The sequence below is a fragment of the Squalius cephalus genome (genome assembly GCF_949319135.1).
Source record: "Squalius cephalus genome assembly, chromosome: 14".
Lineage (NCBI taxonomy): Eukaryota > Metazoa > Chordata > Actinopteri > Cypriniformes > Leuciscidae > Squalius > Squalius cephalus.
Genome location: NC_137135.1, coordinates 13,086,090 through 13,098,758, shown reverse-complemented (window position 1 = coordinate 13,098,758; position 12,669 = coordinate 13,086,090). Strand labels below are relative to the sequence as shown.

The 12,669-nt window shown below is 37.1% G+C and overlaps 1 protein-coding gene across 4 annotated transcripts in view; it reads right to left on the bottom strand.

The window, feature by feature from the left end:
- Nucleotides 1-266: 266 nt before the first annotated feature.
- The window catches only part of LOC307171659 (uncharacterized protein), a 43,081-nt gene continuing 30,678 nt past the window's right edge, over nucleotides 267-12,669 (bottom strand). For all 4 annotated transcript variants that reach the window (XM_079893417.1, XM_079893419.1, XM_079893418.1 and 1 more), the window contains 8 exons: nucleotides 11,409-11,468; nucleotides 7,620-7,778; nucleotides 7,323-7,419; nucleotides 6,081-6,457; nucleotides 4,115-5,318; nucleotides 3,301-3,413; nucleotides 2,862-2,949; nucleotides 267-1,494 (listed from right to left, as the gene is read on the bottom strand). In XM_079893417.1, the coding sequence (XP_079749543.1) occupies nucleotides 1,331-1,494; nucleotides 2,862-2,949; nucleotides 3,301-3,413; nucleotides 4,115-5,318; nucleotides 6,081-6,457; nucleotides 7,323-7,419; nucleotides 7,620-7,778; nucleotides 11,409-11,468 (2,262 nt within the window). In that variant the 3' untranslated portion in view covers nucleotides 267-1,330. The remainder of the gene's footprint in view (nucleotides 1,495-2,861; nucleotides 2,950-3,300; nucleotides 3,414-4,114; nucleotides 5,319-6,080; nucleotides 6,458-7,322; nucleotides 7,420-7,619; nucleotides 7,779-11,408; nucleotides 11,469-12,669) is intronic.

The window sequence follows — 12,669 nt, the reverse complement described above, 5'->3', positions numbered from 1 at the left end:
ACAATTAGTTAATGCACCCTGAACTAACATTTTATTAAATAAATATTAACAAAGGTTAATAAATGCTGTCAAAATATATTGATCATTGTTAGTGGATGCATTAACTGTTAACAACTGGACCTTATTGTAGTGTTACTATTTTCCTTAAAAAGAAAATAGATATTGAGTTTTCTAACAAGATGAGTAATATAGAGAGGCAATAAGGGTCTCCAAATATATAGTATCTACTGCACCTTTTCTGTTTTTTTTTTTTTTTTTTTAGTTTTGTCATTGTATCCTAATACTGATATATAATTTATCCAGTAGATGGCGCCACTCACATTCAAAGGGCAGCTACTTGATTTATTTAGACTGTTCTGATGTTTTTAATAATACATTTATGATAAATAATTAAGACAGACAGACATATGTAGAGTCATGTATGTCGAGACATATATAGACAGATAGAGACAGACAGATAGATATATAGAAAGACAGATAATGGATACAGATAGACACAGAGACAGACTGATGATAGATAGACCGAGTCATAGACAGACATATAGATATAGACATATAATAGATAGATAGATAGATAGATAGATAGATAGATAGATAGATAGATAGATAGATAGATAGATAGATAGATAGATAGATAGATAGATAGATAGATAGATAGATAGATAGATAGATAGATAGATAGAAGAAAAAAAAGTACTGCTGAGAGAAAGGAAATCTGATATCTGCATCTTTGGACGGATCAAATAAACTTGACTCCATTTTATTATTTTTCAGGTTTTTTTTTGTAGTTCACATTTTATGTACAAGTCACAAAACTGTGCACGTAAATACAAAAATACATAAAACATACAAGAGTGAGATAAATAAATACAAAGACACCTTCAGCTCCATTGATGATAACTGTGTTACTAACGTTAAAGGCTACAGCATGACATAGCAGAGTTACTTAGTAAAGAGCGGTGAAGGTGTTCATTCACACGGTCCCAAATAAAAACACAGCTTTTTCAAACGGGCAAAACTCATTCCTCAGTTTGAAGCACTCCATCTGAACGACCAACTCAGTCCTGTGACTAAACAGTCCGTTTAAAAAAATGACTGTTTTGTGGAAAACCAAATCATAATACAAATACAATGTATTACCCATAAGCCCCAGTCTACAGTGCATCTATATTCTTTATGACGTCAAAAAATAAATGACACCGGCTGATTAAGCAAAACGAGGCTGTATATGTTTCCTATTACTGCTCACGTGTGTGTGCACATATAGATGAGAAAGTCAGTGAAGCGTCATCCTGTGAATGCTTCTGAAGTCCATACGCCAGCTGAGCTTTCACTGGACAATCTGTGGCATTTCACTCCAGGCTTTGGCCTTCTTCTTGGCGAGAGCCAGCCAGGGGGGCTCGTCCTGGGCCAGAGGCGCAGCGGACGGGTCAGCGCTTCTCTTGCTTTCCTTCTCTAGCATGGACGTGTTGGAGAGCTCCAGGGAGCAGCACACTGTAAAACAGCTCATATTAGTCATCTTCCTTTATACAGCATTTATTCCATTTCTCCAGAGCTGCTTTATAGATGAACTGAACTCATTTCACAATTGACAAACTTTATTAGACACATTAGAACTGAAGTGAATCAACACTGAACTGATTTCAGTGACTTTTTACTATTGTCTTTACAGCAGAATTGAACTCTGTCTGAATCTTCAATTGTTATTTTTCTGTTACATTACGTTAAATGCTTTGCCTCCCAGAATTAAAACTACAGATCATTAAACTAAGCATTTAAATATTACTAAGACATATTATTGAGAGATATAGAGTGAGAAATGATATTTATATGCATTTTATGTAAGTGGTCTGCTATATAGTTATAAAGATCTCATTGAGTTACATTACAAGCTATCAGAACTGCATCATACTTTTCGGTTAAATAAATAATATCTGAAACAAATTCCAGCTCAGTTTGGGTCTCTGAATCAAATTGAGGTGTTTTTCCTCCTCAAATATGAGCTCCATATTCTCATTATATCAAAGTGTATAGGTAATAAAAGCCTGACGTATCAAATGTGTACTCAACAAGAAAAAACCCAAACAAAATTTTTTTCTTTAGTTTATATATCATATATATAGTGTATATATAGTGTGTGTAAATATATACAAGTAAGGGTTAATGCCCGACAAGGTGTCCATTGTCAGGTATTAATGGACGACGGTTGCCTCCGCCGAAGTCCATTAATACCATAGACAGTGGATTAATACCTGACAATGGACACCTCGAAGGGCATTAACCCGCTTATACTATGGTCACTTGCCAAATAACACATTTTTAAAACATTAGTTTATATTTTAATTAGTTTTACAATCGAAATCTAAAGTTTTTACAAACAATAACTTGGTTTCCCTGGTTACGCCTGACGGTTTATCCTCTATCACTTTTTAATCGACACCCTGCAGCCAATCAGAATCGAGTATTCACCCAGACCATGGTATATATATATATATATATATATATATATATATATATATATATATATATATATATATATATATATATATATATATATATATATATATAGCTGTTTTTAAAATAAATATTTAGTCTAAGGGTTCAATTAAATTTTTTTCGGACTTTTTTTTTTTTCATGCTTAATTTAGATTAAATTTAGACAGTTACAATAAATATCCACGAGGGGGCAGACATTTATCGATATAATTTCCCTTTTCACCCGAAGCTTACAGCACAACCTCATGCTATTAAGAGATTAAACCCATATTCTGTAACTTTTGCAGGTCGCTGCACATTTCAGACCCAACAGAACAAACCTAAATCCAGAAAAGCTTTGCTGATACTAATGGACAGATTATTACCTTGTAAAGGTGAACATGGCTGTGCTAGTTGCTCTTTGGTGACTGGATTTGATAAACTGGGCGGTGAATCCGGTCTCTTGTCATCCCCCTGAAAACAAGTGTATGCATATTAAATATAAGTGAAACAGTATTTCAGAGATGAACAAAAGGGCCATGAGAAAAAATGTCCATGAAACTTTGAAAGGGATGTTCAATACAAACCCTATAGATTACATTTGTATCTGAAAATATCAGATATCAGGAACAGAGCTTGATTCACTTCATTAAAATGTCACAGGACACTGTACTTTCCCAAGCTGCAACATGCAAAGATGACCAAGTAGGATGTGTGTGTGAATCTGATTGTCCTGTGGTTTAACGCTAAGACAGTTTTCAAGCACTTCCTTGAAACCGGGAAAGACTGTCCATGACACATTTCTGTTGATTCTATGAAACACACCTGTGAGGGAAGTTTCTCAGCTGAGATCTCCATGAAGTTCTTCTGCTTCTGTCTGGCCACAGAGATCCAGCTCGGAGACTCACAGCTACCGGCAGACGTCCTGCCCACCGCATCTGAACAGGACCGAAGAAAATATCAACCGCCATTTTACTTTATGACATAAAATGGAAGAGAAAAATAATGATAAACAATAATATAATAATAAATTTTTCAAGATCTAGTCAAATCCTGCCCAAAAGTCATCCCCGATATTCTTTATAATCTTATTTATTTATTTATGTCAAGTTATGCAAGTTAAATATATTGCAAATGTTAAGTTGTTGCTGATTATTTCAATTTGTGCCTGCAAATAAATACCAAAGGAACACAAAGAAAAACATTTTCTAAACTGAATTAACTATAAAGCAGCATTACAGATTTTACAATCATATTTATTATTTAATTATGATGTATATTGCAATGTAAAATATATATATATATATATATAATTATTAAATAATAAATATTAATTAAATGTAATAATCATCATAATAAGTCATGTTTTCCAATAAAATATCTATAATATCTAAATGATAAATTTAATTTAGTTGTAAAATTAAATAAAAATAAATGTAATTTTAAAATAATTTAATTTACAGAAAAGTAACAAAAAGATTTTTATAATTTTTTTTAATGACTGGATTTAACAAAATGTAGAATCGCTTATAAATTATGAGAAAAAGTATTTAATTTAATTTTGCAATTAAAGTAAATGTATCTTTTTTTTGAAGATTTACATTTATCTTTACAATCAGCTTTTTAAGAATGGAGGTACCTGGGATTTTCCTGGCCGACATCACAGCGTCCACGATCAGATCAGGCTTCTTTGGCAAGACGGGCTTCCTGGCGTTCTGGTCCTGATCAGGCGTCTCCTGCGCCCCTGAAGATGATTCTCCATCTAAACCATAACGGTGCAGGACGGGAGTCTTCCTCAAGCGCACGCCGAACGGGTTCTCCGGGCTCGTCTCTCTCTGCATGGGAAGCGACGGGGAACTCTGACCTCCATCTGCCGCGGGTCGGTCCTCTTTTACGGGAGTGCAGAGTTCATATGTCTGAGGAGATGAAGCATTAGTCTCTAGAGTCTGCTCTTGGGTTCCTCCAGAAGACAGTGACCTTTGCCAGGCAGGGGCGATGGTGAAGCGAGGTCGACCCTCAGCGCTGCTCCATGGTTCTCCTGCGGGCGACTCAAGAACTGGCCGATCCTGATGCTCGGAAACAACCTCGCGTTTTTCTGAAGACTCTTCCTGAGGCTCTGTAGACACATCCGGCTCACTGGACTCATCTTCCTCCTCCTGCTCTAGAGGAGACATTGAAGCATCGGAGAATTGAGAGTGGAGAGTCGGACTCTCGAGCGCAGGAGACGCCGAAGAAAGCAGGACCTCAGAGGCTTCTGCGGTCTCTGTTGAGCTCCAGATATCATCTCTGACTGTCTGATCAGATTCAGAAACGCTCTCAACGTTGACTTCCACTGATTCTCCGTCGCCGACTGAAGTCTCATCTCGCCTCGGACCTCCAGCTTCTTGAGGTTCGTCATTCGTAGAGCTCTCGGTTTTCTCAGGTTCTACCTCATCATCTTTCTCGACATCGTCTCCATCGTCTTTGGTTTCTCTCTCCAAATCAGCTTCTTCTTCAACAAGATCTTCACGTCCCTCATCTTCGTCTCTTTCTTTCACGTTTACTGCGAAAGCTTTTGGCGACTCAAAGAACTCTTGGTCCTCTTTGGCCGTGTCCACTTGTTTGTCAGCATCAGCTTCAGGCACTTGGTGGCTTTCATCAGCAGACTCCTCTTCTTCTAGCAGCTCCTCTTCTTCTGTGGTCTCCTCTGAGATGTCTTCTGAATCCACAGGTGATTCTGGGAGCGAGTCAGGCAGAGGAGCCGGTTCCTCTGTGGTCACTATAGGGTTTGAGGGATCGAGAAGATCACTGCTGTCTTCTTCTTCAAGCTGAGCAACCACACTCCCACTGTTTATGTCTTTCACCTGCAAAAAACAAGCACAAGAGTTACAATTCACAAGTTCAATTTAATATGTGGGTCAATGACGATACGCATCAAAAATACATAATTTATTCATACATAACTGACTTGAACATACAATTTTAACTGCGCAATGCTTAGTTGTTTAGTTTAGTTTTCATATCTTTATCAATATTTTGAATTAGCTTTTATTTTTTATATTTTTCATGTTGATTGTTTATTTTTTGTAATTTCATTATGTGCTTTATTATTCATTATGTGGTTTTTTTTTTGTAATATTGCTAATTAAAGTGAATTTTTATTTTTTATTTTAGTGCTTGAACTTAAACTTCTTTTCGTTTAGTTTTTCAACTAAAAATAATATTTTATTTTATTTCAGATTGATTTCAATTAACAGAAATGTTTTTAATAGTTTTCATTTTAGTTAATGATACTAACACTGCAACTGCCTAAATAAAAATGTGAATTTCTCATTGAGCAGTTTGGCATAATATTTTATTATTACTATATTAAAATACTATATTATTTTGTACAATATATTATGCTATAATAATACTGAATTCAAATGTATAATATTTATATTTGCAAAAAAAAACGATTTTGAAAATGATGATTAAAATATGTACACTCTTGTATTTAAGATGTTAGGATTTGATTTTATTACAATTTTACATTGATGCATTTAAACATTAAACAAGTTTTTCTTTTCAAAACCATATAAATCCAACATGAATACAAATGAATACTTCTTGAAAATGTGTTGTACCTCACTCTGAAGAGCCACGTTCTCATGCTCCAGTGCTAGTCCTGACACAAGAGGGCTCTTTAGGGAGCTCAACACTTCCTCCAGCAGTGACCCCTGCTCCTCAGGAACGACCTCACATCCTGTGTCCAACAGGAAGTCATCAGCCTGCAGCTCAAGTGTTACTGGAATCTCCCAAGAGGACTCTGGGAGCTCAGACTTGGGGACGTGATTCTCGGCAGGGACGTGTTCCTCTCCCTCAGAGACGCTCTCTGCTGAGATGGAGGATGTTGGGGAGGTTTTGTGACACTGGCTGGAGTCAGTCACTTCCTCTTCCTCTTCCTCATCCTCATCCTCGAGTCCAGAAGCACAGGACTCATGGTCTGAATCATTCACCAAATCTAGACCAATTTGAACAATAGAGTAACAATTATTGAACTACTAACAACAATTATTGAATTACTATTCACTACTGTTCTAAAGTTTTGGGTCAGTAAGATTTTCAAATGTTCTTAAAGAAGTTTCAAATACAAATACTCAAAATCAAAAATACAGTAAAAACAGTGAAATATTGCTACAAAAGAACTGTTTAAAAGAACTGTTTTCTATTTGAATATATTTTAAAATGTGATTTATTCCTGTGATCAAAGCTGCATTTTCAGCATCATTACTCCAGTCCTCAGTGTCACATGATCCTTCAGAAATATTCTAATATGATGATTTGCTGCTCAATTATTATTGATGCTCAGTTATTAATAATGATTGTTAATATCAATGTTGAAAATGTTGTTGCTGCTAAACATTTCTTTGTGTATTTTTTATTTTTTAACAAAAAGTGAAAATATTTTTTCCAGGATTCTTTGATGAATATAAAGTTCATAAGAAAAAACTCCCAGTAAAGACATTTATAATGTATTCATTTCTTTCTTTTTTTACCCCAAACTTTTGGATGGTAGTGAATCACAGTTTCCACAGAAATATTAAGCAGCACAACTGTTTTCAAAATTGATAATAATAATAATAAATGTTTCTTGAGTATCTAATCATCATATTAGACTGATTTCTGAAGGATCATGTGACACTGAAGACTGGAGTAATGATGCTGAAAATTCAGCTTTGATCACAGGAATAAATCACATTTTAAAATATATTAAAATTGAAAACAGTTATTTTAAACTGTAATAATATCTCACAATATTACTGTTGATGTAATATTGTAATCAAGCCTTAATTTTCTTAATTTTCCCAAACATTTGACCGACATACCTTCCCGTTCTTCCTTTCCAATACTCCGTAGTTTGTCCTCCGTGTCTCTGAGCAGCACTCTTTCTCTCAGGTCTCTTCTCTTGTCCAGCATCTCCCTCTAAACATAAAGAAGCGCACACAGTTCAACCACTAACACAAACTGATGACAGAATTAATCATTTTGGATGAACTATTCTTTTAAATGTTAAAAAAGACATCTTACACCAGAATAAAACATCACTAACAGCTCGTTGGCCTGACATGATGGGCCACCGTAAATAATGGAAGAGCATGAATGTTTAATGTGAAGAATCTTACGCTGGCAGGTTTTCTCTTGGCACGAGCGTTGGCTTTGACGGCGATGCGGTGACGGGCAGCTGAGCTGTCTAAGCAGGACACGGAGCTGGCGGGAAGACTGAAGTCCACGGGGACGGATGCCTGAGGGGTGGCGGGTCTCGAAGAAGCTTCGTAAGACATCTTTATACGACAGACAAAGACAGACATTAATAAATCTAAATTACGGTTACATTCCACAACTGATTTGTTTGCAACTACAAGTTCTTTCAAACCACTTCCCACCAAAACCTCCATATGTGGCCTGCGATTTTAAATAGATGGTCGTATTCAAAGTATTTCCTTCCTACTCTTAACCGCCAGCAAACCAGAGTGGCATCATGATAGCAGAGGCAACTCTTGTGCAAGGTCACCCACGCATACAGCATGAACCATAATAAAAACAGATCCCACCGCCACCTCGCCACAACCGACTCATCATGACCAATTATGATGATTGTCCTCAGCTATTTCCTCTCTGAATGAAACGCAAACAAAAGCTTCTCCAGCAGAAACAACTGTAGGTTATGTCGGCACTGTCGCGATTCCTTACCTTTGAAGACCAGTGTTCTTTTAGTATCATTAGATGTGTTTCAAACCACCTATACAATGCAAACTTTTGAAAACAAGTTGAAATACTCGTTTAGATTTACGATACGTTATTGTCTCCGTGTAAACTACAAAAACGCGAATTTCTGACATCATGTGCACGCGTATTACGTGGTCTTTACAAAGTGGCAACTACTGGCCTGGCAGCATAATACAGCGTTTTTAATCATTTTCCAGGGTCTTTTTGACAATGTTGTCATCTGTGCACGAAAAACAAAGGGAAAACCTTTTCCGTTTTTAGCACATCGTTGTCCTGCAAACGTCCCCTGAATGAAAATAGGAAATGTTTCCTTGGGAACTAGCTGATATTTTTATTTCAAGTAACAACATTTTTTTTATGGTTTTAGCTTTAGTTAACTATAATAACTATAATTATCCTATTGAAGCAAGGTTTCATGCATAGTTTCATACTGATGTTCAAAGCAACTCTGTGGCAACATAAAACCATTAAAAGCAGAAAAATATAACATCAATATTCTTTTCAAAATAAGGGCATCAACATTTATGAACATTATTGCAGGTGGAAAAACATGCATTAACGTGGTTTTTACAGCGCACTGTGTTAGGGATTGGTGTGAATGTGAGACAGCAGTGTGTTTGTGCAGTGCTCAGGTCCAGCTTGGCAGCCGTTTTGACCCAGATTGCTGGAATATCCCATTTCCAGCAGACAGCCAGGCTGCGAGGGTGAACCGCTGGAATGCCTTTCAGACCACACGCCTTCTTCACTCGTGACCCCGAAACGGACAGGCAGGACTCAATAATGCTAATGCGCTGAACTTTTAGTAGAGATCGACTAATTAGGGTGTTTAATGGCCAATGCTCAATATCTAGGGAGCTGGGTGACAATAAATGCAAAACATTTAATATAGAAAATCAGAAAAATTGCTGTAATGTAAGGAACACTTTTTTCATCAATTTTATTTCACTAGACAATTTGAAAATAGAAACAGTTTATTATCCAGAACAGAGAAAAGCATCTCAGGCGTCCCATCCTGCATTGCTCCTAAGCTATTCATTCAATAGTATTTGTTCGCCGCACTTTAAAAAAAAATAAAATAATGCTTTTATTCAGCAACAATGCATTAAATCGATTCAAAGCGAGAGTTATAAAGTTATAAAACATTATCCACAAAAATATTAAGCAGCACAACTGTTTTCAACATTGATAACAGCAAATCAGCATATTAAAATTCAGATTTGCATGCAGCCTTGGTGAGCATTAAATACTTTTTTCAAGAACATTTAAAAAAGCTTACCGACCCCAAACTTTTGAACTGTATATATACAGTATACTGTATAATATATACACATATATACTGCATATTTACAGTAACATGCATCCGCAGATCTTATAGCTGGCAAAAATGAATTCCCATTTAGAAAGAATATCCAACAAGGATTACATTTCCCAAAACAGCCTCTGGTCCAACTCAGAGCATTGCATGACACAAACACATGACAGCTATTTTAAGCCCTGGCAACAAGACAAATCCAAAAGTGCATGTTTTTCAGTGGTTTGAGATTGTTTTGGATCAGTCTTGGATAGTTGCTGGTGAGATGCGTGTCTATTTATTTGAAATTCAAATGCAACTTACTACTAGATACAATCCGTCTCCTGTCAACTACCTTTGACTGTGAAAGTACTTGTTCAGAATACATGTCAGTATCTGTAAATACCACTGATAACACAACACTTAGTTAAGCAAGTTCTGCACTATCCTAACTAGCCAAAACAACAGCAGATAAGCACATTCTCAGGGTAAGTACGGCTCTCTCCAGTGCTGGACTTTATGGGTACATTCCAAACATGTCAAGCGTCTGCGTCCCAGTGATTCAAAACATTACTTGGAAAACTAAGTCCCATTTAAATGCACGAATATTAAATGACACCGGCAAACAAATAATTCGAAACCATTTCTCAGAAAATTCAGCAACAGGCTATTCTCGAGTTCACAGATAGAGTAAAACAGTATGCGTATTTGGCGTGCTGTCCGAGGAGAGGGCTCAGAGCTCGGTATTTTGGCCAGAACCCAGAGTACTCCCCCTCCCCGTATCCCTAGCTGGGATAAGATTCAACCAAGAGTGAGGATTCGGGGTGGCGGTGGGATGCTGAAAACTGTCGAGGATCATAGGTGAGCCGGCTGCGCATATATAGGCCTCCTCTGATTGGATAGATCATTTGAACGTGTTCCTCCCAAACTTTGTTAAAGCTACACTGTGTAATTTTTAAAGTTGATTCTCAGCAAAAAACACTTTGTTCTATCAAAATGATATGTGCTCATTAATGTGTAATTACTTCTACCAACTAATCAAGTATTCTCGTAAGCGTAGAATCTGCCATTTAGAATACATATGAGCGAGTCGCTCGAATGGCAGCAGCCATGTTGCGCCTCCATCTTGAAAATACATTAGCCAAAAAGGGACATACCTGGAAATTCAAGCTTCGCCCTTCGCGTTTTTACACTCAGTGGCACCGTGAATTGCCGGCAGATTTGAAATAATACGGCCACCGTAGAAGTTAAAACGCCCTCGGAATGGGAGGGGCTAGAAAGTAATATTCAGTTGGTAGTCATATACAATTTCACCGCTAGATGGGGGAAAATCCTACACAGTGTAGCTTTAATAAAACTGATTTGAAAAAGTACTATTAAAAAAAGTGTGTGTTTACAGCTGGATGTCTATCTTATCTGACCCATCCATTTCTGGTCTTGAGACTTGATCTGACTTTCAATCCAATTCCGATTATTGTGCAAATCCGATTCATATGTGGTTTGAAATCCGATTCAAATTGCATTTCTGGAAATCCGTTTCATTCTGATTGCTCTAAACTGATTTTGTGTGGTTTATGTCACTGTCTCATGCTCTCATAATTGATGAGCACACATACATAGAGCACATCAAATATGGAAATCGGCTAATCAAATGTGCTTGTTTGACACGCGAGAGCCAATGAGGTTAGTGAGGTTGAATTTCAGTTTACCATATTTGGGACAGAAATATCTCATTTGTGTTGCGAAGATGAATGAATGTCATGCAGGTTTGGATGAGTAAATTTGGGTGAACTATCCCTTTAATACAAGCTTAAAGTCATTCACAGACCATCCAGGCATTTCCTATATTTGGTAAATGAAGTGTTAAGTGATCCATGTGTGCTGCATGTGTCACCTGATCATCATCACTGTCTGATGCCTCCATGCTCAAGGAACTCTGGGTCAAATCCACCGACTGCAATGATATAGAGACATATTACAATCATTTCCTGCTTGAATGTTTGACATAAACCATGTTTTCCTTAATAAAATGACTTTGATATTTAATCAGTATCACAGCAATATGCTTGCCTGATATACAGTTTTAATGGTCTGATAGTCAGGACTAAAATATTTAGGTTGCAGCTGATCAAACATTCCTCCCAACCAAACTTGATTTTCTAAATTAAAGAGCAGCTTTGGTCTCTGTTGGGCTGAGGTTCGGGGAAGGTGAGGACAGGGACTGTGTACATCTCTGAAGAGATTTCAGGTACAGAGAGGGGAACGGCACGGCACCTAATCCTGTTACAGAACGCAGCAGGGAGCTTCATGTCTTTTCAATCATGCCTAGTGATGTCTGAGGCTCTTACACGCTTTTCACAGAGCCAAAAATAGCCACGCTTGCAGAACACGTTCATCACAGTGCGTCTCATTACTTGACTTTCTATATGGTTTGATTCGGTGATGAAAGTAAACCCTGGTTATGAGAAAACAGCTTCAAAATCTGTGTGAAAAAACCCCCCTGGATGTTATAAATAACCAGTACTGGCAGCAAATAAATTGCTTAAAGCCCCCATAACATGCTCATTTACAAGTTCATAATTAGATTTGTGGGTTCTGCTAGAATATATTCACATGATTTGAAGTTTATAACCAAATTTTTCTCATAATGTACTTTTGCTGCAGCACCTCTTTTCACCCTCTGCCTGAAACACTCCTGTTTCTTTAGACACAGAAATAATGGCAGGACTACAAACAAGGCGTTTCAGGCGAGTGTTTTCTTTTGGAGAGATTCACTCTCTTTGATTTACAAGCAGCAATGTTACACATTAAAGGAAAGGTACGATCAAAAGAAGCATAATAGGTGTGGTTTTCATTCCCATTTCGTTTCATATGGAAAAGCCATTCAAACTATGAAAACATGCTTTCAAAACTTACTTCCCAGAAAAAAAAGAGCATGTCATTCAGGGTGAGCTAATAAGGAGGTAGGATAGATATTTTTATTTAAAGGCCCACTGAAGTGCCTTGGAACGCGCAGCTTTGTGTGATGCGTTGATATAATTTCCACTAAAACAGGAAGCTAAGGCGGGGCATATTGAATGGCTCCTCCCCCTTTTCATATAGCCAATAGCGTTTAGTTTAAAATCACAGACTGCAAGTACAGACAGCACCATGGA